This window comes from Haliotis rufescens, unplaced genomic scaffold, assembly GCF_023055435.1.
Source record: "Haliotis rufescens isolate VD_foot unplaced genomic scaffold, xgHalRufe1.0.p SCAF_27, whole genome shotgun sequence".
Taxonomy (NCBI): Eukaryota; Metazoa; Mollusca; class Gastropoda; order Lepetellida; family Haliotidae; genus Haliotis; species Haliotis rufescens.
Genome location: NW_025963968.1, coordinates 4965712 through 4992436, shown reverse-complemented (window position 1 = coordinate 4992436; position 26725 = coordinate 4965712). Strand labels below are relative to the sequence as shown.

The 26725-nt window shown below is 40.2% G+C and overlaps 1 protein-coding gene across 14 annotated transcripts in view; it reads left to right on the top strand.

Annotated features, from left to right (window-relative positions):
• Positions 1-24019, top strand: part of LOC124139362 (Kv channel-interacting protein 4-like) — a 500624-nt gene extending 476605 nt beyond the window's left edge. For all 14 annotated transcript variants that reach the window (XM_046506367.2, XM_046506370.2, XM_048402597.1 and 11 more), the window contains 5 exons: positions 11943-12012; positions 15538-15608; positions 16334-16546; positions 17450-17512; positions 17959-24019. In XM_046506367.2, coding sequence (XP_046362323.1) covers positions 11943-12012; positions 15538-15608; positions 16334-16546; positions 17450-17512; positions 17959-18006 — 465 coding nt within the window. In that variant the 3' untranslated portion in view covers positions 18007-24019. The remainder of the gene's footprint in view (positions 1-11942; positions 12013-15537; positions 15609-16333; positions 16547-17449; positions 17513-17958) is intronic.
• The last annotated feature ends 2706 nt before the right edge of the window (positions 24020-26725 follow it).

Genomic DNA, 26725 nt, shown 5'->3' with positions numbered 1-26725 from the left:
CACACATAAACATTATATTGGTTTAAGATAGCTGAAAAAATAAAACAGTCTCCCTGCTATCTCGCATGTTGTTTTTTATTTGAAACAGCTCATTTAATTGTTGATGTTGAAAATGGAAAAACCCTGCTTCAAACCTGAACAGGAGTGGCTGGTGTCAGTTGTTTGTCTTTTTTTGGTGTTTAATGTGTTATTTGTGCCCTGGGTGAGGTTGTATGTTTTCACAGAAAGCATTCTTTGAAACATTAGCTTCTTGTTGAATGTTGTTACATGAAAACTTCTTCAGAGCGTTTTAGCGGGAACAAAAATATCAAGTTACACACTGGATAAGACAAAGGTTTATGTAACTCATGCAGTGTGAAATATATTTTGGTTCATCTATCTTTGCTGGACAGGCTAATGAATATTTAACGGCACCACCAGACACGCTACTTCCAGTAGCCATTTGAACCTCAGCACCTGGGGCAGTGCCACCTTCACTGCATGATGGACCTTGTCAAGGCCTGTCAACTGGAGGCAGGAATGTTTATGGCAATATTGTCAATAACAGCATGCAACCAATTTGAAAACCCCTCGTTTATTGTTTCCTTATTTATTCATTGTTTCTTTTTTATGTCCTCACTTGTCCTGTGTTGAATATGTGGATAATAGAGCAGGCTTAAAGTCCTCGAATGTTTTCAATTTGCCAGTGTGGGTTCAATTGACCTTAGATGACTGTTGGTAGACACATATATGGATACCATCTTGACCTCAGATGACTGTTGGTAGACATATATATGGGCACCATCTTGACCTTGGATGACTGTTGGTAGACATATATATGGGCACCATCTTGACCTTGGATGACTGTTGGTAGACACATATGGGCACCATCTTGACCTTGGATGACTGTTGGTAGACACATATGAGGGCACCATCTTGACCTTAGATGACTGTTGGTAGACACATATGAGGGCACCATCTTGACCTTAGATGACTGTTTGTAGACACGTATATGGGCACCATCTTGACCTTGGATGACTGTTGGTAGACACATATGAGGGCACCATCTTGACCTTAGATGACTGTTGGTAGACACATATGAGGGCACCATCTTGACCTTAGATGACTGTTTGTAGACACGTATATGGGCACCATCTTGACCTTAGATGACTGTTGGTAGACACATATGAGGGCACCATCTTGACCTTAGATGACTGTTGGGAGATACAAAAGTGGGCACCATCATGACCTTGGATGAGATCATTGGTAGCACATTAGCCTGGCATTAGATGGTTTCTTGTATTTCCCGAGAATTGGATGAGTCCCAGACAGAATCTAGTGGTTATGTGTCAAATCAATTACTCTATCCTGCCCTGCCCTAAGTCTATTAAACAGCAACACTATGGCATAAGCTGGACTGAAATCCTGTTTCTAAATGTCACTCCAAGTTTTCAAGTGATGTACCGTGTTACTGTTAAGCCATCAGCTGAGTAGCTCTAGCAAAAGCACTGGGGTGGGGCTGTGTGGGCATGGTTACCGTAAAGCCATCAGCTGAGTAGCTCTAGCAACAGCGCTGGGGTGGGCATGGTTACCGTAAAGCCATCAGCTGAGTAGCTCTTGTAGGTGTCTTCTGTGGTGGTATGAATGTGGCAGGTGTCTTCTGTGGTGGTATGAATGTGGCAGGTGTCAAGTGTGGTGGTATTAATGTGGCAGGTGTCAAGTGTGGTGGTATTAATGTGGCAGGTGTCAAGTGTAGTGGTATTAATGTGGCAGGTGTCAAGTGTGGTGGTATTAATGTGGCAGGTGTTAAGTGTGGTGGTATGAATGTGGCAGGTGTCTTCTGTGGTGGTATTAATATGGCAGGTGTCAAGTGTGGTGGTATTAATGTGGCAGGTGTCTAGTGTAGTGGTATTAATGTGGCAGGTGTCTTCTGTGGTGACATGAATGTGGCAGGTGTCAAGTGTGGTGGTATTAATGTGGCAGGTGTCAAGTGTAGTGGTATTAATGTGGCAGGTGTCAAGTGTGGTGGTATTAATGTGGCAGGTGTCTAGTGTGGTGGTATTAATGTGGCAGGTGTCTAGTGTGGTGGTATTAATGTGGCAGGTGTCTAGTGTGGTGGTATTAATGTGGCAGGTGTCAAGTGTGGTGGTATGAATGTGGCAGGTGTCACGTGTTGTGGTATTAATATGGCAGGTGTCTAGTGTAGTGGTATTAATGTGGCAGGTGTCTAATGTAGTGGTATTAATGTGGCAGGTGTCTAGTGTGGTGGTATTAATGTGGCTGGTGTCAAGTGTGGTGGTATTAATGTGGCAGGTGTCTAGCGTGGTGGTATTAATGTAGCAGGTGTCTAGTGTAGTGGTATTAATGTGGCAGGTGTGGTGGTATTAATGTGGCAGGTGTCTAGTGTTTGAATGTGGCAGGTGTCTAGTGCAGTGGTATGAATGTGGCAGGTGTCTAGTGTGGTGGTATTAATGTGGCAGGTGTCTAGTGTTTGAATGTGGCAGGTGTCTAATGTGGTGGTATTAATGTGGCAGGTGTCTAGTGTGGTGGTATTAATGTGGCAGGTATCTAGTGTTTGAATGTGGCAGGTGTCTAATGTGGTGGTATTGATATGGCAGGTATCTAGTGTCGTGGTATTTAACAGGTAGTGAGTGTGCTGTTACATTTGATGTGCCAGGTGTCACGTGTGTTAAGATACCTAGTGTGACAGATGTCTAGCATGGTGATCACTGACGTGACAGGTGTTAGTGAGAAGATGTTTGGTTTAACAGGTGTCATGTCTGGTGATACAGTTTATGTGGCATATCCATTGTGTCCCTGCTCACTAGCCAATAGCAAACATATGTAAAACAACATTTCTTTCCAAATGACATTTTCTGTTGAACTGATAAATTATATACTGCCTTCCTAACACCAATAGAACTGGCACTGCAAGTGGTATACCCAGCTGCCTCAGACTCTGCCTGACATAATTCATCAGCAATGCCAGAAACAGACTTTGATTAACCTTGTGTCTGTAACATATCTGAAATCAAATCTGTTGTTTAGCTGTTTGATGATGAATGTTGACTTCCATTGATCCTGTTGTTCTGTGCCATGATGGTCTGTTGCTGTTGTGCTGGTAATCCGACTCCATCCTGTCATAGCCTGCTGGCAGGACAACTGATTCTATTTGATTGGGACGAATAAATGTCAGTCGTAAATTACAGATTTGATTATGATGTGAAAAGATTGTAGTTTTGCTGCAAATAGAACAGAATACTTATTATGTGTCTGGATGTGACTGATTTATTTGAAATATATCAGAATAAATGTGTCCCAGTCAATGTCTGCTTGAAATATGAGGCAAAAGTATTTGTAACAAAATCCGATTCATCATGTGATTGCATTGTTGGTTTGATAAGTCTGACACAAGCTGAAAGTTGGGAAAAGGGAAGATTAGTTTCAGTAACACTTACTATTCATTTACAGAAAACAGACTTGATGCCCCATCTGTTTGTTTCATGCACACAGTATGTAAATGAATTCATTTTTATGTTTAACGGAAAACAGAAACAATTTCCATAATTACTAGCTATTGGTTGCCTTTACATGATGAGAGACAAGACACATGGATGTTTCCTAGAAACTACAGTGAGCAGAGGCCCAGTGAAGATCCGGGTTAGAATTGATCTTCAGCATCCCATGCTTTTCTATTCTTGTCGTGAGAGGTGACTCACAGGATTGGGTGTTCAGGCTCACTGTCTTGATACTGTTGATACATGTCATCGTACCCCAATTGCGTAGATCGATGCTCATATGTCAATCACTGGATTGTCTGGTCAAGACTTGATTCTTTACAGAGTGTCATCATATAGCTGGAATATTGGGAGTGCAGCGTTAAACAACAATCAAACAAACAAACAAACAAGTAAGCAGAGACTGCCTTGATTAGACTACATACACAAGGTTTCCATGGCCACATTTGTTGTGCAGAGGTTTTCTACATGGAGGGATACAAGATTCTCTTACTTCCGTACAATGTGAGGTCTCTCTGGGAAATTCATGACTGTCTACTTGTAGATAGCATTTTCTGCCTTCAATTGGCCAGTATTTTGTGCCACTATCAGAACACTTAACCCATTAAGATCTAGACCTTGAAGAACCAGTGTCCCAATTGTCTATGTGTAATCCCTTACCTGCCATGATATATTGGTTAGTGCTTAATAATAATTCTTGGTAGACCAGCACTAGAACCTTGCTCATGGCTTTCACCAAACAGCTAAACATCTCACAGTGACAACCGTTTCAAGAGTGTCACGACCCTGGACAGTAATCTTACTGAGGTTGGGGCGGTCAGGTAGCCTAGTGGTTAAAGCGTTCGCTCGTCACGCCGAAAACCTGGGTTCGATTCCCGATATGGGTACAATGTGTGAAGCCCCGCTGTGATATTGTTGGAATATTGCTAAAAGCGGCGTAAAACCGTACTCACTCACTTACTGAGGTCATGTACAATTGAGATTGTAGTTTCTCATGTTCCTGTGTCCAATGTCTTGTGTTGTGCATACAAATGTTAGGTCCATATTGTGACATCTGAAATTCCTAATCAGTTCATATAAAATGGGGTAAGAGATGACTAACAGTATCGGATGGTCAGGCTTGCTAACTTGGTTGATGCATGTCATCGTATCCCAATTGTTTAGATCGATGCGCATGATATCAATCACTGGATTGTCTGGTCCAGACTTGATTACTTACAGACCGCTGTCATGTAGCTGGGATATTGCTGAATGCGGCATTAAACAACAAACAAACAAACAAACAAACAAACAAACATTAAATGGGACAAGCATAACAAAACTTGAGAGGAAAAGGAAGAATTTAGCATGAGGTGAAATCTACTAAGTTTACTCCATTTTGACATGAATGAGTTTGACACAGACACCAAGTGTTAGAACAAGGCTTACATTGACATATGCCTAGCTGGATTTTAATTCATTTAGATCTGTCCTAGATCTATAATAAATATTTAATAAAAAAACAGAACAAGGTTAGTTAAATTCATATTTTCTGATTCCTGTAAGACTTTATCGTGCAAGGTTTTTTCATAGGGTGATGATGTTACTGAAGTTTGTGATTGTTTGTGAATGAAAACACTAGTTTCAGTGTGTAATACTTTCATACACATTTATCTAATCAAAACAATGAAATGCTGATAGAAATTGATGTCACTGTTTTTGAAATATTGCAGATGAAACATTAGGTTTGAACTCACTCTCTCATGACTGTTCAAAGTCCATTGCAAATGGGTGCACACTTTAAGTGATGAAGTGAACACTTAACATGAGAAGGGTCTACATCCGCTGCACCCTCCAATCCTCCTCGTATCACTCACTCACCCACCCACCCACTCACTCACTCACTCACTGTCTCTCGAACCTAGTGAAATATCCTAGTCTATCTCATCGACAGACCTGACATTAAACTTCATATTTTCATGTTGAATGCAGTTACAAGTGAAAAGGGCACCTTCAGAGGTCACATGATGACATATCACGTTGTTTGACAAGAATAACCAAATGTTCTGTTATTAAATATTTTCTTACTTTGTTTGCATGAAAACGGTAATGTCATTGACAGAGATTAAATTAGTTCAGGATGACCTTTACATCAAAATCCATAGAATCTCATAGAAATTCTCCTCCAACATAAAACTGCTGTTTATATCATGCTGATGTTTCTTTATGGGAGGTGGGATCTTATTCTGTGCTATTTACAGACATGCCTTGAGTGGCTCTTTTATGTCGTCACAAGTGGATATCAGCCTTGCCAGAAATTGAAGTGCATAAAAATCTCCTAAGGTGCCAATTCTTGAAGCAAAAAATGCAAAGTTTTGTAAAAAGGAACATTGTATTGTTCTAGGAAGGAAGTGAGCTTGTTTTAGGAGGCTCTTGATACTGGAAGCACATTTCCATGAAAGAGGACTTGTTGCATGTATCTGCCTCCCTACCCACCTGCTTCTCAGACTGGCTCCAGTGCACTGGCGCTGATATGACCTGCCAAACACGTACATGACATTTTCTCTCACAACATCGAAACATACAAGACTTCTGTTGTTCCATACGATGCTGTGGGTTTTGTACAAGACACCGCCTACCCTCACAGTCAGTTCAAAAGACAGGGTTAGTTGTATGGCCAATACTACATTCTTTGTTGTGCCGACAATCTTAGGTGTGATGGGAAAAAACAATCACTTTCTCTTGTGTTTATCTTTTTCCCCTTTTTCCTGATTTTTTTAACTTGTATTATATGTTACATGTTACATATTGGTTATTGTGTATTACATATTATGTTTCGGCTGCTGAGTGTGAACAGCTGTTGTGTCTATTCCTCGCTTTCACCGCCTTATCTGTTTCATATTAGATGTATGCATAGAGATTCAGAGTGACAAAACACTCTCCACAAGACTGTATGACAAGAGGGGTGACTTCAACTTTCCACCAGTCAGTTTTCCCTTCATGTCGAGCAATATTCCAGCAGCTCCAGCCTTTGGTGTTTACATTTTCCCAACTTTTGAGACTCAAAACACTCAAGCATGCTCTTTCTACCAAGATTTCAAAGAGCATCATGTAACTCTTGCTCAGAATTTGTTTCATCACAGTTACAACATTCAGGGTCCCAGTGAAGCTTTCAAAATGTTTTATAACAGACATGTGGAGGACATTTCCAAATCTGACCCATCAGTGACAAAAGTTATGTCTGATACAATTCCCTATTTTGACTTGTACCAAATGATCGCCTGTTTTTTTCAGGTGAAATAATTGACTTGCCTGTGCATGTGTTTGTGGTATCATCACCCTTTCATAGTGATTTTAAACACATGCTAATGATATAGTTGGAATCGTACAATCGACTCTGCTGTGAGCAGAGATTTGTATTGAATATGGAAAAGGTGTTGCCACTTTTATTTATATTGTATGTAAAATAAACAAACGGGGAAACATTCATTGAAACAGTAATGATAAGAGAGAAAATGTTTCTGAAATTTGGATACAGATAGATATCCTGAATTTCTGAAAGTTCGTTGCAGGCTGATGAGTTTAAGGTGTTAATTTAGTATTTACTAGTTTTATTATGTGTATTAAACTCTATATGGATTTGTTTCAAAGTTATGACATGTTTTTCAATGATCTATGTGAAGATGTCCGTCAATAAGCAAAAGGAATAGAGCATGTACATGAAGCTGAGGCAGTGAAATGATGGCTGGCAAACAGTTTATGTGAGGTGGTATTTGACACTATTACTGTCTGTTGGTAGGAGGGAAATGCACTTTGAGAAATATGAATGTTTACAAAATGATGTTCAGTGACAATTCCCTACAATGTGTGAAGCCCAAGTATGGTGTCCCTCGACGTGAAATGGTTGGAATATTGCTGAAAGTAGCATAAGACCATTCTCTCTCTCTTTCTCTTTATCACTTGCTTACTCACTCACTCACTGTCTTGCTCTCTTTCTCACTCACTCACTCACTCACTCATCAGGAGCATCTAGGTCTTTTCCTTTTGGGGATAAACTAACAAAAACATTTGCTAATGAAAAAATAACATTCCCCTCACAACTTGATTTGTGCACCTTCACTGACCACATGAACAGTGCCTGCGGCTGTCCCTAGCAACCATCATCAATTAGTTGCTGTAGTAGATTCACAGCAAATTCAATTCCAGAAATGAAACAAAAATTTAATTATCAATCAAAAGAACATGGATTTCATGTAAGATCGGAACTGATAAGAATATTCATGATTTCATGTCTAACCTCTGATGTCGACGGCAAGCCTCGGTTTATCATCGGACGTCAGTGGTTACGATTTGATGCAATATAATATGTCTGCAGTGCCATTTTATCTGAAGGTGATCTCTGACAATGTACGTCTGCTCTTATGATGATCACGTCTGCCTATCTGTACATCAATGTTAGTTTCAATGACACATGTCGAGATCGCAATCCCTATCTATGAGTTCAGCTGCTACAAACAGTGGCCGGGATCGGGGTAGTGTTTACATGTGCGAGGTGTTTATTCCAATTACGTAGGTAACAATGCTACTGTTTACACAGTCTCATCTGGGGCCCATACAAGACAGATGCTTACAAGAACATGGTACTTTCAATTGTTTGTGTGCTTTATCTGATGCGGAACTTCAACAAGTTCTTCGATGAGAAGGATCTAGACTTATGACTGTCTTCTTATAGACACTATAAACATACAAAGGTCACATGTTTCAAACATTGTGCAGGAAACATTTGCATCGGCTCTGGTTGTTGGAAAGAGATATCTGTTTCATGTTTCATGAATGCTTCACAAATTTTCAGCTGACATTTCTGTAGCAACACTGTCATTGATAAAAATAGAGTCAGATGAAAATTTATGCGTTTTGGAAATATTCATGGAGAATTTTCTTCAAATTCATGACATTTTGATGAAGGATCAATCTCAAGAATGACCTTTCATGTATTACCAGAACAGATTCAATGAAAAATGCTTGGAAGTTCTTCAGTAATATTCTCCACAAATTCATGAATGTTTAAAATAAATGCTTTATGAAGATTTCTTGCAGTTTATGTATAATGCATTATCTCACTCCGGAGTTTAGTTGAATCATTTAATAACAAGAAATGTTGACAAATGTTAATATTTCCTAAAGCACACTGACAATGATTGAAGAACATGCATTTATTTCTTTGAATAAAACTGAAAAATACAGAGTGTTATGAAAAGTTGGATGAAGGGCCACAACAAATTAGCTTTGCTTCTGTCCTGTAAAGTAAGTTTTGGTTCCCATGGTAACATGAATATTCATATTTGGTGCTCCCTTTCAAGAGGTTATAACATTTTCTGCCTTTCTAGAGCTCACTATTAGGCTTTATGGGAAATGTAACGTTTATTAGAAAATATTTTACAGTAGAATTCATAAACTGAATACGCTGGCAACTCAGATAATTCACATGACCACGAAGCAGTTTGCTAATCATAAACAGCATTATATTACAGAGATGTTCTTCTAAGAGTTGTAAGTAACTGATTTAATGATCTCTTCACCTAAAATTGCTCCAATATACTGCAATGATAAGGTCTGTTTCTTCATGCAGAACAGACCCATGAATATCTGGGTAGAATGGGTCTTCAGTAGGGCTGGGACGAGTCCACATTTACTACCCGGGTACCCACACCCCTATTACCTGACCCTACCCGGGTACCCGCTGTTGGTGTCAAGAGATAGGTACAAAATGTCTGATTGGTAATAGTTTGACAGTAGCCCTGACAGAATGTATTTAGATACAGGTATAAAACAATGTGGTCATGCATACACTGAAGTTGACTGAAGCTTTAGCTTTGTTCAAACATATTTAAGTTAGAAGGAGCATGTTCATAGTCATGAAGAGTTGCGAACATTAGAGACTTAAAATTGTCATGTAACCATGTTGTTATACAGTGAATATTTGTCATGAAACAATATATCACGTGACTAACCACGGATCCGGGTAGTCCTGTGGGTACCCGGGTCCTACTCAGTACCCACCCGACCCGAGTTACCCATCCCAGCCCTAGTCTTCAGCAACCCATGCTTGTCGTAAGAGGCAACTAATGGGATCGGGTGGTCAGGCTTGGTTGATGCATGTCATCATACCCTTATTGTGTGGATCGATGCTCATGATGTCAATCACTGGATTGTCTGGTCCAGACTTGATTATTTACAGACTGCCATCATATTGCTGGAATATTCTGAGTTTGGCATAAAACAACAAACAAACAAACAAACAAACAAACAAACAAACAAACAAATCATGCAGAACATACTGATAAAAATACTCTTTAAGATGTCTGTTTTCTCAGTTGTTACAGGGAACTTGACTGAGCAGAAGGCATTTTGTAGTTAGATGAAAGCCAAATATTATTATTGGTAGCAGACTATCTAGAAATAACATGGCCAAGACATTGGCAACACACTGTATTTGAATAAAACCAATATGGAAGAACTTGGAGGCTTAGAGCAAACAATTAATCACTGCTGGAGTTTGGTCATCATTATTCGTCTTTTTTCTGTGGTACATTATGAGTGTTGCTTGAACACTCTCCTCGGACAATCCTCGGCAAATGCTGCTTGCTTGTTCAGCCAGTATGAAGGAAGAGGGATTGGTCCTTTCACACTACAGGGGCAATTATTGATTAGTAATTATAGACTTTCTACATCGTTTCACTTGCAAGGAAATTCCTACACACGGACCTCGCTTGTGGCCACAATTACGGCCAATGCATTTAAACAGAAAAAGTCTTTTGCAGTTTCCAATTGCAAAAAGTTCACAGTTTTCTCTTCTGTGCGACTGGTTTCTAGGGCGGATGGGACCAGTAATTGAGTTGAACCGCTGATGACGCTGTTTCATTCAGTTTGCAGATTAATTGCTTTTCTGAAAAGGTAACTACAACTCTCCAGTGTCTTCAAGTGAGGTTGAGCAACTGCTTTCTCTTGTCGATTAGTAGAGAAAGTTGCCTAAGTTGGCTCATTGAGTCTTTGAAGCAGGTCCTGGGAGGGGTATGTAAGAGTTTGGGGGATGGAGGCCAGATTGAGGGCTTCATCAAACTGTTGCAATGAATACCAACTAGATTTTTGTACTTAGAGCTCTGTCTTCATCATTATCTGATTGAAGTTTCATATTTGATATATTTTGTCCGTGTTGGATTTCGACATGTTTGAAGAAGGTATTTCCTAATGAATGCTGAGACTTCAACGTAAATAGTCAAGATCTTTGAAGCAATACATCAAACACACTGGATAGTGCTCTGAACATTAATACTTGTCTTGATTAGCACTGCTTGATCAGATATCATACACTTGGTGTACAGAAGAGTATTAAGTTGGGACTTTTCTTAATTACTTGGTTTTAGAGATTACAAGTGTGGAATAAAATTGATATTTTTGGAACAGTGTCTATTTTTTCCTCACTTTAGTTAAGTTATTTCAATCATGAATAAAATACCTTTGAATTGGTCAATGGTTAAGGGATGCACCACTTTGACTTATCATTCAAGAACACTTTTTCAGGTTTCTCTTAGTTCTTTTCACCAATGATTCTTTTTAGAATTCTTTGAAAATAGAAAGTTCATGCCGAAGACCCCGGTTCGATTTCCCACATGGGTGCAATGTATGAAGCTCATTTCTGGTGTCCCCTGACATGATGTTGCTGGAATATTGCTCGCTCGCTCGCTCGCTCACTCACTCACTCACTCACTCACTCACTCACTCACTCACTCACTCACTCACTCACTCACTCACTCACTCACTCACTCACTCACTCACTCACTCACTCACCAACCCACCAACCCACCAACCCACTCACTCACTCATTCACTCTACTGATATAAAAGAAGTGTTAAGTGTTAAGTGAAAGCACTCACTCAACACACTGGAGACCTGGGTTTGATTCTTTTCAAAGGTACAATGTCTGAAACCCTTTGCTGGTGTCCCCTGCCTTGATAATACTGGAATATTGCTAAAAGTGGCATAAAACCATGCTTACTCACTCACTCACTCACTAAAAGACTGCTAGCTATAGGGTGTCTGGCTCTGACTGTTACGTCCATACTGGAGCTCAGGTCAGGTGCGGGTGGAATCAAGACCAATGTTAAGGACTCCATTACCCAACCAGGGAAGGTAACTCATGCGCGTTGTGAACATGGACGAGAAACAGTACAGTCTGAACACATTTTTGCTTTGATGATTATTAGAAAAAAAGGACAATATTGATTGTGTGGCATATGACCATTGAATTTCGGCACTTGAGCCGGCGTTTTGGGATTTGGGTACTCGAGTTTTTATTCTACTTGTTCCCAGAAGCCAAATTGGTGGCTTGGGCATATAAATTACCCAATGCCTGTATGAGAATTGACACAATATTTCTGTACTGATGATGCTGTGTTTGTGTTTCAGGAATGTCCCACAGGGATTGTCAATGAGGAGACGTTCAAGGAGATATACGCTCAGTTCTTTCCTCAGGGAGGTCAGTATGACACGCCCACATGGTCAATGGACTTGTGAAGATTCATGGTAGAATAGGTCTTCAGCAACCCATGCTTGCTGTAAAAGGTGACTTCGCTTGTCGTAAGAGGCGACTAACAGGATCGGGTGGTCAGGCTTGCTGACTTGGTTGATACCTGTCATCGTATCCCAACTGCATGGATCAATGCTCATGTCAATCACTGGATTGTCTGGTCCAGACTCAATTATTCACAGACCGCCGTCATATAGCTGGAATATTGCTGAGTGCGGCGTTAAACAATAACCAAACAAAAAATTATCAATGACTTCTTGTCACCATCCAAAATCAATGATTCCAAATGAAATCTTAAAATGAAGATCTCCACTTTAAATCTGCTCATTGTTTAATGCATAAAAATGTGTTAATACCATGTTTCAAGTTAGGTTGAATTATTTATTCATCATGGAAGTCATTAACTGTCGTCATATCTTTTCACATCAGAAACAAAATCATGTAAAACATGTTATTATCATCTAGGTTTTTGTGTTCTTTGAGCCCAGTCCTTGTAAATCCACACCAATGTATCAAAGAATGGGCTCAATGTTCGTGTGACTGATGCATTTATCATTATCAAGTTGAACATGACTTTGTCCAAAACCATATCCCTCACTTCCTGTTGGCAGTCATCTGTGCCTCTCCATCTCAGCAGCATCAAGCTGGAGGCGACCTCATTCTTCTTTTAACACCAAGTTTGATATAAAAAAATGGCATAAAATTTGAAAGGGATTAAACATTTCATTGATTTCCTTCTCTCTTATAGCCGCAATTAATTATGTCTTGCTGCACGGAGGTTGCATGCACCTTTGATATAAACGGGATGAGAAATGGCTTGACATGGTCTGACGGAAATGACTGGGATGGAAGCTTGTAGGTTTTGTTGTTATCGATGGCCTGCCTGCCTTCAACATGGCTGCAAGTCAGGGATAACTGTCCCCCTGAAATCACCTCATTATTTCCGTACCTCCCAACCCGTGAGACGGTGTAAGACTTGTTAATGCTGTTATTTATGCTCAAATTCTCCATGGTTTGTATAAGATTTTCCTGTTTTAAGAAGCTTAATACGCCAGGTTTTCCAGCCCACATATAAAACCCACCCAACTTCTGAGTAAAGTGAACTTTGTGTAAACTTGAAAGGAGAAATACTCTTTTGATTTTCATACAATTGGTTTGGAAAGGTGCCAGATCCAATTTCTTGTTTGAATATGTTGTTGGATGTTGTAAACATGAGGTATAAATGTCCTGTTTGGTTTACAGTGGAGTTTTTACTGTGATAGAGTGGAGTTTATTTGAGGTATTTTTCCAGACACTGTCATGTTTTGTTTATACGGTTTTTGAAATATCTACTTAGAACAATACAATACCCTGAGACCCTCAGACATATCTCTTCTTTCAATGACATCTAGAGGTTGCTTTTGCCAATGCTGAATAACAAAATCAAAACCCTTAGTTTTTTTATCTGAAAGGGAAAACATTGTACCTAAAAAAATATCTCTTTCCTGACTGGAATACAATAATATCTCCTTCCATGGTGAGCTCTAAACACACCATCCAGGGAAATAATGCACCTGTAAAGATCAAGGGTAGAATAGGTCTTCAGCAACCCATGCTTGCCGTAACAGGCGACAGCTTGTCATAAGAGGCGACAGCTTGTCGTAAGAGGCGACTAACGTCATCGTGTCCCAATGTAGGTGCTTTAGTCGGACATGGAAATAGTGTATGCGATGGAAGCCATGTGATATGATGTCTGTGTGAATAGCAATACCTGTTTGTTAAAAAACCCAACAAGCTTTAGAAGCTAAGAGGGAAAAAACATAACTGAAGAAGAGAGAGTTAAGCAGATATTGATAAAGTTAAATAACACCCTATGTTTTCAAATGACTCTAGTTACATTGTCATATGACAGATTACCCATCATCATGAAAATATTGGGTGTTCTTTAACTGTTTTTAGTATATATATATATTCTAAGGCAATAGATATTGTGACGCAAGTTTGTATGTGAAAAGAATCCACATCACAAGAACTTTTGCCTTGGAGTTAGGGCTGGGAAGAATCAACAGTTTGTACCCAGGTACCCACACCGCTATTACCCGACCCTACCTGGGTACCCACCCCGCTATTACCCGACCCTACACAGGTACCCGTCTCGCTATTACCTGACCCTACACGGGTACCCACCCCGCTATTACCCGACCCTACACAGGTACCCGTCTCGCTATTACCTGACCCTACACGGGTACCCACCCCGCTATTACCTGACCCTACACAGGTACCCACACCGCTATTACCCGACCCTACCCGGGTACCCACACCGCTATTACCCGACCCTACCCGGGTACCCACCCCGCTATTACCCGACCCTACACAGGTACCCGTCTCGCTATTACCTGACCCTACACGGGTACCTACCCCGCTATTACCTGACCCTACACGGGTACCCACCCCGCTATTACCCGACCCTACACGGGTACCCACCCCTCTATTACCTGACCCTACACGGGTATCCATTCGCTAATACCTGACCCAACACAGGTACCCACCCCACTATTACCTGACCCTACCCGGGTACCCACCCCGCTATTACCCGACCCTTCACGGGTACCCACCCCACTATTACCTGACCCTACACGGGTACCCACCCCGCTATTACCCGACCCTACACGGGTACCCACCCCGCTATTACCCGACCCTACACGGGTACCAAACCCCGCTATTACCCGACCCTACACGGGTACCCACCCCGCTATTACCCGACCCTACACGGGTACCCACCCTGCTATAACCCGACCCTACATGGGTACCCATCCCGCTATTACCCGACCCTACACGGGTACCCACCCCGCTATTACCCGACCCTACACGGGTACCCACCCCGCTATTACCCGACCCTACACAGGTACCCACCCCGCTATTACCCGACCCTACACGGGTACCAAACCCCACTATTACCCGACCCTACCTGGGTACCTGCTACGTGGCCCTGGCAAAATGTATTTAGATACACTAAGAAAACGATCAGGTCATGCATACAGTAATGGTTACTGCATGAAGTTTTATCTTTTTTTCAAACATATAAAAGTCAGATGGAATGCGTGCATAGTCAGAAAGAAAGGGAACATTAGTGACTTATAGTATGACCATAGAGTTTTAGATAAGTTTTGTCATTAAAAAATATATCACGTGACTAGCCACGAGTCCGGTCAGTCCTCTAGGTACCCGGTTTCTGCTCAGTACCCACCCGACCCGAGTACCCGAGTTACCGGCCCAGCCCTACTTTGAGTATTTATTTATTATCTAACGGTATTTACATTTTTCAAAGATGGCTGGACAAAATAATGCCAACTACTTTTTGTGGCAAAAACTGGATGAAATAAGGTTATCTGATTTTTCAGAGTGGGCATTATGTATGATATGCTGATTTTCTTCACAAAAATGGCCAGATTCTATAATGAGCTGGATATTTTATGTTTGTTATCTCCCTTCCAGACTCCAGTGACTATGCCCATTACGTCTTCAAAACATTTGACCATGACAACAATGGTTCAATCAGCTTTGAGGTGAGTTACTTTCTTCATTCTGTGGTCCATTTGCCGCAGGCACTTCATTCTGTAGAGTTGTGTCCCTTAGGCATACAAGGATCCTATGATCCTATGTGAGAGTTCCTTATTGGCTTGTCACCATACCCATGCTCATAGGTTTCACTAAAGTGTTAACTTTAGACATGCATCTCATTGGGCTTACCTCCCACATTAAGCTGACATGCTGCTATATGTGTGGAATACTGTACAAATCTGTGTTCAATACTATTTCCATACATTTCTGAACTGAACAGGGTTTTTCCCCACTCTTAGGGACCAGTTATATAGTACGGGGGAGTGGGGGAGAAGTTTAGAGGTGTTTGATGCACTATTGTACTGAAAAATAATGATCCAATGACCCTCCCTTAATGCTTATCATATTTTCAGATGACCTTCCCAATGTTCTTTTACAGTTTATTCATGACCCTCCCTGAAAAGACAAAATGCAAAAGCAGTTTATATTTTATTGTAAAATGTTCATTTTTTTCAAGACTCCCAAAAGATGTGCATATGACCCTCTCCTAGAGACCGTCATATGTTTTGTTCCGATGTTTCTGTGAAAGTTAAACAGTTACATCCTTTCTCATTTTCTATATTTGTCACTGGATGTTTTGTTCTCTCTTCATGAATATCATTTTGGGTTGACGGATGTGTAATCCATGTTGTTAGAAAAATGCCTGCAATGATTTTTTGTTGGTTTCTAGGAGTTTGTAATGGGTCTGTCGGTGTTGTCAAGGGGCACTCTGCAGGAGCGGTTACAGTGGGCCTTCAACCTGTACGACATTAATGGCGATGGCATTATCACAAAGGATGAAATGTTAGACATTGTGTCCGCCATCTACGAAATGATGGGGCGGTACACGGAACCAGTCGTGGATGAAACGTCGGCCAAGGAACATGTAGAACGGGTATTCCAGGTAGGATGGCGTTCATGTGTTCCTGTCTGTACAACACCTGGGCGATTGTTGTTTTGAAGCATCAGTTACCAAAATTATGTCGGATTTTGACTTGTACCACATGTACCCTGTTGGTTTTTTTAGGTGAATAATTGACTTGCCTTTGCATGTGTTTTTGATGGATGCCACTAGTGGAGCAGACTAGCTCTTCTTTCGAGAACACCTGGCATCATCACTATTTGATAGTGATTCATAAAAACATGCTCATGATATAGTCAGAATGGTACAATGTACTCAACCTTAAGCAGAGATTTCTTATGATTATGGAACAGTAAAGTAGTTTGTTCCAGAAAATACTTGAAAAAAATAATTTGGACAACTCAAAATGTTTAAATAACAGCGACAAAACCCTTACCATAATCATAAAAAATCTCAGCTAAAAGCAGATTCCAACTACATCATTAGCATGTGTGTATGAACCACTATCAAATAATGATGATACAAGGGGTTCGCGAAAAGGTGAGTGTATCCTGCCCCGCCAGTGGCTCCTGGTACAAAGCTATGCTCACACTGTTGACCACTGGTTTCCCTGCTAGAGGCATTATCACTGTCTGGAATATGTCAGTATGTGGCATTAAGACCTACCCCTGCCTAAAAAGGGGATCCCCTGTAAAAGCCTTAAAAATCAATACTAATTTATATACCCTGTCTATAAAGCGAATCGGAATTAAGCACATCATCAGCCCATACATAATCCCTACATTTGCAATAAAAACTTGTTTGTCTTCTGCAGAAAAAAATTACATCGTATCCATTTATCATGAAAGCCCCCTAATTCTAGGTACGAAAAACATGCCTTTTAAAGCGCTATACGGTATTCAGTTTGTACAGTGTACTGATCAATAACTCTTTCATTTGTTGCAGAAAATGGACATGAACAGAGATGGTGTTATATCCTTAGAAGAGTTTATGGATACTTGTCGAAGGGTAAGCCTATCAGTGTGTGAGACACTTCCTGTGTCTTAAGGAAATGAACTAGCGTTGACCACATTCAACACTAATACAACATGGGTATAAGTAGATAAGTGAAGATAACAAAAAACTGCTACATCTGCCCAGTGTTACCCAACTTCAGTATGATGAAATTGTTAGCTAAATGATTAAATTGTTTTTCTTCTCCAGCTACCCTAATTTTAAATGTTGACTCAGTTATTTTTATCATTTTTTATTCAAATAAAGAAAAATATGAATTAATGTGGTAAGATATTCGTGTATGCTGAGTGATGAATGTGACATTGTATCAATATAAATTGTCAATGCATGAGAAACCAGATAGATTTTCTCCCGAAACTGATTCCATTTGGCTTAAAGGGCAAAACCAATGTATCTTGATCAATAGAAAAGTTTTAATCTGCATGCACTACTTCTTTCAGGATGAGAACATAACGAAAGGAATGGCAATATTTGACACAGTTCTTTGACAATTACCGAACAGTCCTAACGGTGGTGGAAGTGGCAGCAAGTTGTTCGAGCAACGTCTGGCTATTGAGGAGAAGCTACGTCTCGACACCATGGACCTCCTGTACATAGACCTGTAGCCCACCTGGCACTTCCACAGTTGCCACCGATAAAACTGCCCCTCATAGGGGTTGCAACAACCCCACCATCATGCTCAAAGCTGGCCCTTTGTCCCCGTTAAGGACTATCCCCCGTTTGATTCCCAGGAGAGGAGGTTCCCTTGCAGGGAATGTTGAGGAGAGAATAGTAGACTCCAGTACATTATCATTTCACATTCTTATGGATGGGCCGCGACGTGGTCGTTCCACGTCATTTCGATCCAACCTTTTATTCTGCACTCGCATGGATTTACCTTACGTACTAATGGCCATCTGATGACTAGTGTATCTTTGAGTAGCATCCAGTTGTATTCAGGAATGGGTGCAGGGTACAGGTGAAGGAAATAGCATCATGGGACACAAGGCAAGGAGATTCAGAAGTGGAAAAGGGGGTTGATGGATCAATCTGTTCCCGGAGCTTGTGAATATCAATTATGGTGGATGTGTTGTTGTTGTTACCCAGTTGAATGTGATAATTTAAAGATTTGCTGAAAAACAGATCCACCAGCAAGACTACCTCTGGTGTCTGTTTCAACAGATGTCTGCTGTGAATGGCGTCTGCTCCAACAGACGTCTGCCGTGAATGGCGTCTGCTCCAACAGACACCCGTCTGTTCCTTATGTAGTATACAGCCACTCATGACTCATTCCAAGAGAGGAGCGGAAGAGCCCCTTTAACAAACATAACAGTGTAGCAGTAAGTTCAGTGACGACAAATGGTGACCCCCGGAATGTTGTCCAGGAAGTGTGTGTGTCATGGACAGATTTCAAACTGGTTCAAAAGATCTTTACTGCCTGTGCGTCTCACAGAGAAGTTCAGTCCATGTTAAGGTTTTGACATTATTATTGGGGGGAGGGATGACTTGTATGTGTTTCAACTGAATGAAAAATATACATGTCCACTTTTTTACCTTGTACAAGTTACTAATTAACAGTATGAACATTGAGAACCACTCTCTGATATCAGTGTTTGTCATATGTAACCCTACTCATCACAGCACAATATGCCCTTACTCTGTTGTCCTATGTGGTCTGTCATGGCCAGCAGCCATATTGTTCCTGTTGTCATGGAGACAAGAGTATCAGATGCCTACCAGAAGGGAGATCCACACATGACCTTGTTGGGTAACCGCCTATTGTTAAGATTTGCCCTATCCATATCTAAGTAGGCAGTGTTGGTATTTCTTGTTGTAGTGATTCTTGAGAAGTTAAAACGTCAAATATTAAAGTTCTTCAAAGCTAGATTTCAGCAAACTGAAGAAAATAAAAGGTGTTGTTAATTTTACTGTTCCAAAGTTAATAGAATGCAAAAGAAGTTAATGATGGTACTTTTTCTCAGTGAGCATAGATGTTTAGCTTGAACAGATCCTATATAAACCATGTTCGATCAGAGCTGATGCAACATAGGTTTATATGTTACATGATACAATGTCAGAAGTGTACTATGCCAGATAAAAGATATACACAAATGCACATGGATTTTCTGTGTGTTCAGATATGACAATGTCAGAAGTGTACTATGCCAGAGAAACATTATATACAAGTTCCCATGGATTTTCTGTATGTTCAGATATGACAATGTCAGAAGTGTACTATGCCAGAGAAAAATTATATAAGTTCCCATGGGTTTTCTCTATGTTAAGAGTTGACACATGAAACTTTATCTTTACTTGTTAAGAGTCTAGCTATTTGACTTGCCATTGGCTGTCTTGTACAAATATATACAAGTAGGTTAGCCAGCATGTACAGATATCATTTCATCAGAAGTTTGATGTGACGCACAGCTTGTCACATCCCAACTGACCCTGTCACCCTTCAAGTTACACACCGAGAGTCTGATGGTGGTCACAAGATGGACCTAATTGTCACACAAATATGTCATAGAAACTATTTCTTTGTAACTTCTGAACTCATGAGGGTAAATGTTTTGCATGTATCAATAGCGGGAACTTTGGTGTACTCCCCACAACCTTGGACCTTGTGTAAAAATATTAGACATAAACGTCCGAGAATAACCAGTCCTGATTATATGTTCAAAGAGATTCCACTGGGCATAAAAGTGAGAATTATATGAATGGATCACTGAAAATTGGTGATGACACCAGGTGCTCACAAAAAGGGTAGGCCTGTCCATTCAGCTTGTAAAATCTTGTACACCCATGATACATGGAACTGGTGCCCCTGTCTACATCACTTCCTGTCTGTTTACATCACTTCCTGTCACATGACATCTAGACTACCCCTCTCCACACAGACAAAGATGGACCTCAAGTTCTTGCCCTTGTTTGCTAATTGTTTTACACAACGTTGGAAACTAATGATATTTCTAAAACCTGATGAAGTGTGAGACATGAACATATGAGTGTTTTGTTAATGCACAGTAATGTATAAAAGTAAAATTAAAGATAAAGAAGTTATGTCGATATGTATGTCTATCAGAGTATTTTTAAAATATTTTTAAGTATGTTGCAGAGTTTATGTGAGTTGACAGTGTATAAGAAAAGGTGTTTATTGGATGATATTAACCATTGGCTTTGCTGTCGGAGTTTGTTAGAGACCAACTTGTCATACCCTACTGACATTCCCAACATGTGTTTCGCGAACAGCAGTGGCTGTACCAGACAAAACCGCATGTCCCAATCCTAAATCATGTAGAACTACCGGGTACCCAGTTTTCTGCTGTTACTATGGAGATGATTATTAACTCAGGTGCCAATCAAATGTGTTTAGGAGATATGAGAGCTAATAGTCTTTCATAACGATGCCACTATGACAGCTTTGTTTCAGTGTATATATAGCAACAAATATATAACTATGTTTTAGATGCAAATAATAGAATTATAGGTAAGTATGGGTTAACATTTGTAAATATAAAAATGATATTATTTAAGAAATGTTGACATTAAGTACATTTTTTAATAAAAAATAAAGCTAAAAAAATAGTTTTTCTCATAAAAGAATTTTCTGCTTATACTGCAGCCAATATCATATTTTCCTGTAAACAGCTGCATAGGTAGATGTGTGCCATAGAGAGATTCTCAAGAATAGCAGGAAAAGATTGTATCATTATGTGTATCTAATTAAGAGTGTTAGTATTTTAAACATTGCACGGGTTCTTATAATAGATTGAGGCATGGTTGTTATAGGCGAGAGTGTCCTAAGAATGGTCAGAAATATTTTAGATTGTAGCTGTGAAGATGATATAATATTTCATATTAATTACTTGGTTTACAGATATGATCCACAATATTTAATAAAGATGTAGTATAAAGACAAAAGTCCCTTATTCTACCAGAGGAAATTGTAAACTGATTTAGTTAACAGAAAATGTTCAAACTATGTCAGTAATTTAGCAAAAAACCTTTTTGCTTTGACCCACATTCCAAAATTATTGTTTTTTGTTCCTTAAGGCATTATATTTAACTGTGATCCAACAGAAAAAATAATGGCCTTATTTCAAGCACCAACCTTGGATTGCCTGTTTTCGAAGATCTGTAAACCAAGTGATTTAGAGACCTGAGTTTCTTTGGCCTCCAGCCGATACAGTCAGCATGCTTCCTGAGAGTCTTTGAGTACTGTAGAATCTACTTGTGCTGTTGGTAATTTTTCTTGGTTTACGTAGAGACAGTATGTTGTCAGAGTGGACAAGGAAAGGAGAAGATTGTACTGAAACATTTTCAAAGTTGCTATGAAAATTTCTTGATATATAGATCTATTTAATAGTTTCATGAGGTAAACATTTTAAGATTTGCGAGTATTTCTAAGAGCTTGTATGGGTCTGGTATTGCTCCTTTGACATCGAAGCTGCCCTGGTTAAACACTGAGCGGTATAGCCCCCTGTATATTGCCCATCCCCTTCTTGATCAACAAATCACTCCCTTGGAACATCATCTGTACCAAATTCCAAGATTTTAGATTTCAATTTTTTCTAACTTCATAACAATCTAGTCATCACTTGCTGTAACATAATGCTGAATTGGTGTATTTTACCACATTTATATAAACTCACGTTTCCACGACGTTCCGTGCTCCACCGTGTCTCCGATATATACTTCCTTCACAAACTGCCCTTTATCACCATGGTAACATCCATTGTACATATGCTCTACTGTCTATACACTGCTCAATGCTCTCTACTCTAAGCTCTCTAATATGACTGAATTATTCATATAACCTTTATACTGAACATGCATTTGTGTAGTCGTCAAAGCCCTATGCTCTGTGTTCTTCAGAAGGTGAATGGTCAATGCTGTCCTCTCAAGTCAAAGCTCTGTATTTTATTCTGTGAAGTATGTAATTTATGCTCTGTGCTGTAATGTACTGTTTCTATGCGCTACAGTGCATGCTTTATTTCGTGTGGTCTGTATTCTATACTTTATGATTACATCTCTCATAAAACCTGTGGACTATGCTGAAAATGCATCATTTCCTATACTCAATACTATTCATGGATGGCCATATTCTCAGTGCTCTCTACTGAAGGCTCTACATATCCTCTGCTATAAAGTCTATATATCATATGCAATGCTGTATAGATTCTATGGCATAAGAGGTATATATCATAGACTACGCTCTGTTGATATTATGGTATAACATCTATCTATCATAGACAATGCTCAATAGATCCTTTGGCATAAGGTCTATATACCATAGGCAACACTCTATAGATATTATGGTATAACATCTATATATCATGGACAATGCTCAATAGATCCTATGGCATTAGGTCCGTATATCATAGGCAGTGCTTTAATGCATTTTTTGTACTTAATGCTCAGTACTCCTTACAGAGCTTTCTAAGTATTACCATTGTAAAATGTGACGTTGCTGCTGCAGGAGATGGTGCCTAGGGCTGTTCGTCTCCAGGGCATCCTCTCAGAGCAAATCTAGAAGTCGTGTTTTCTGTTTCCTGTTTGATATTTATTCTTACAGTAGCTGAATGCCTGAATCGGTCATGTCACTGTTCTTTGTCTTGGATGTTTGGTTGATGTTACTACCATGTTATGTGGGGGCATGGGAGGTCTGAAGAAGCACAACAATTTACTGTGTAGAAATGCATCCCTTAGCCATGCCAAAATCTGCCAATCTTGGGTTTGATTATCAGCTTCATTGTGATTATGATCTGTGGCCTGTCAGACCAATGCCCATGTGGAGTTCACCAAAGTGTACCAAAAGACCTGATTCACTTTGTGCTTTCCTCCCACTCTAATTTTGACATGATATATTTTTGTTCAGATTTTAACCCAATTCTCATGATATATATTCATTGTTTTGGTAACGAGGGTTTATTCTTTCACCTAATTCTCTTTGGGCCAGCTTTTCCTGCTCCTGTTTGTAGGTGAAGGTCACTGACTAGTAGTAATTCTTACCCATTGTGATGTGCTCCAGGACCAATTCATCACTCCACTTCAAATCCTTGTTTAAACTTGGCAAGAAAGATCATCGGTAGACATTCTGGTACAATGATGCAAATATTGACAAGGATTGAGAAAGATCCTGTCTTAAATTGTCTTAATATTGATTCTTGTCTTTTCAATTCTGATTTAGTTTGTGTCAGATTGGTGTTATTTGATTTGGTTAAGTACTCTTTCTCCTCCGTGCTTTCACTACGAGTATGTTACTGCTTTTCAATCTCCTTAGTGACTTTACTTAGAAATGGGTTCCAAGCTCTCCAGTAAATACCTTCCCACTGCTTGGATCCCTGATTCCACTCCATCACTCCAGCAGGTTGAGCTCCACTCCATGTGGCGTGGATGTCTTAGACCTCACTATGCACCAACATCACTTCTCCACCCTAGCTTCAAATATTTTGACATTTTTCCATTGATTTGTCAAGATATTAAATTAAACAAATAAAATGTTGAATTTTACACATTGAACTGTGGTTTATGTTATTTTTTGGAAGAATATTTTTGAAGATGTTTCACCTGGTTTGTGATTCAGGTTCACAACAAACTTTAAGGAATCACTAGTCTCCTACTTTTAAAACTTACTGTTTGTTGTTTAATGCCACATTCAGCGATATTCCAGCTATATGACGGTCGTCTGTAAATAATCAAGTCTGGACAAGACAATCCAGTGATAGAAATCATGAGCATCGATTTACTCAATTGGGAAACGATGTTATGCATCATCCAAGTCAGCGAACCTCAGCACCTGATCTCATTAGTCACCTGTTACGACAAGTCGCCTTTTACAGCAAGCTTGGTTTGCTGAAGACCTATTCTAACCCAGATCTTCACAGGGACATTCTTTTAACATACATAAGTGGTTTATTTTTTTGTTTTAAGCAGCAATTTCAAGATTTACAGTTGTCTGTAAATAATATGATTCTGATTGGGTCAGGCAAGTTGTCCGTAAAAAAATCTTGATTATCCAGTGTATAGGATCTGAATCTCTTCTGATAAATACCCCAGACTCCTTCATACCCACATCCTTTTAAAAGGTTCCATTTACTCCACAATAAAAATAGACATCCAATCAATTTATACCATTCTTTCATAATTGAAACAAGCAGGATATGATAAGTACTCAATTGGACTTGTGTTGTCTCAAATACAATTAGAACGTCGACTATGCTTGTTGTAAGAGGCAACTGACGGGATCGAGTGGTCAGGCTCGCTGACTTGGTTGATGCATGCCATCGATCCCAATTGCGTGGATCCATGCTTATGTCAGTCACTTGATTGTCTGGTCCAGTCTCGATTATTTACAGACCGCCATCATATAGCTGAAATATTGCTGAGTGCGGAGTTAAACAACAAACAGACAAACAATCACTGGATTGTCTGGTCCAGACTCCATTATTTACAAACAAATAAACAAACAAACAAGGACAAGCCAAAGGACATTCTTCCTCTTACTTTGGAATCAAGAAAGCATCTTTTCTCTGATAAAAATCCTATGATATTTTGAAGGGTCACTTCCAAAATGGAGCTATAGTGTAGAATAGGTCCAGGGTTGGTTGGTTGGTTTGTTGTTTAATGCCGCACTCAGCAATGTTCCAGCTATATGACGGCGGTCTGTAAATAATCGAGTGTGGACCAGACAATCCACTGATTGACATCATGTGCATCGATCCACTCAATTGGGATCGATAACATGTATCAACCAAGTCAGCGAGCCTGACCACCCGATCCCGTTAGTCACCTCTTACGACAAGCACAGTCGCCTTTTACGGCAAGTATGGGTTGCTGAAGACCTATTCTATCCTGGAATCTTCATGGGTCGAATAGGTCCAGGGAATGTATTCACACAGAATGGCGATGTAATTCTCTGGATGAGTGTGACAAACCAGTGGTCACAGCTGGAGCAATGACCCTGGACATTGGAGCAGGACAACACCCACTCGGCAAGGTCACACCATCACAGTCATAACATGTACATGCAGTTCAAACCGAACGAAGGGGGCATGGGTGTCGTGCAGAGTTGCGTCCCTGGGGCATGCCAGATACCTGTGATTTTGGGTTCGAATCCCGGTTCGCCCCCATTATGTTTCAAGTTTTATCAGCACCATACCCGTGATTTCGGGTTTCACCTAAGTGGTAAATGTGAGGTGAAATTGGGTTTAACGTCGCGTCCAAGATTATTGCACTTATATAGCGACGTGCCGTGTATGTGTGTGTGTGGCTGCTTGTACTAGTCCGGACTGATGCCGATTTATAGTGCTAGCTCACTGAGATACCATGCCGCAGTTTAACATGAATACCCCACTCAGACACAGTATACTGACTCCGAGCCGACCAGTCCTTGTTTTAGCCGAGCGCCAGACAGGGTAACAACAAGTACCATCTTTTAACGTCTTTTCGCATGACTCGGCCGGGGATCGAACCCTGGACCTTCCGCTCTCCGGGCGGACGCTTTACCACAAGACCACGGAAGCGGTCGTAAATGTCTGAGACCTGCATCACTTCGGGCTTTACTCCCACATTAAGCGGACACTCACTCACTCAAACCAACCGAACTGGGGTCTAACTGGACTTGTAAGATTTCATTGAACCTGTTTAGCGTACTAATTACAGAGAGACAATATGCCAGTGGCAGTTAGCTAGAGACTCTTCATGGGTTTTCCCCTCACACAACTAACACAACATGTATGACTGCAGTACTATACAAATAGTTACTCTGGATATGCGAAATGAAGGACCCAAGAACCCGACCTCTAGGTAACCCGACCTCTAGGTAGTCTGACCGCCGAAGGGAGGGGCCCGAGGATCCTTCATTTCACATATTGACCTCTTCAAGAGTAATCATTCGTTTTGTTATTCCGAGATTCACTTTAAAGTTTATGAAGCAATTAAACCGTCCTCTGTTTCATTACAACTTAGCTGCGAACCGTAAGATGTTGATATACCAGGCACCATCTTATTTTCTAGCAGACGAGTCAAAATTCATCACATGATAGGACAAAACTGATCATATGACAAGTCAATATTCGAGGTCAGTGTTAGTCACATGAATTGAGGGTCTACATTGAAATGTATTGTTTCGTCACGTGTACGGATTTACCAATGAAACTGAAAGATTGTTAATAGAGGTATAGCAATGTTAAAGTAGCCTTAAGCCACAATCAACTTTTTTACACA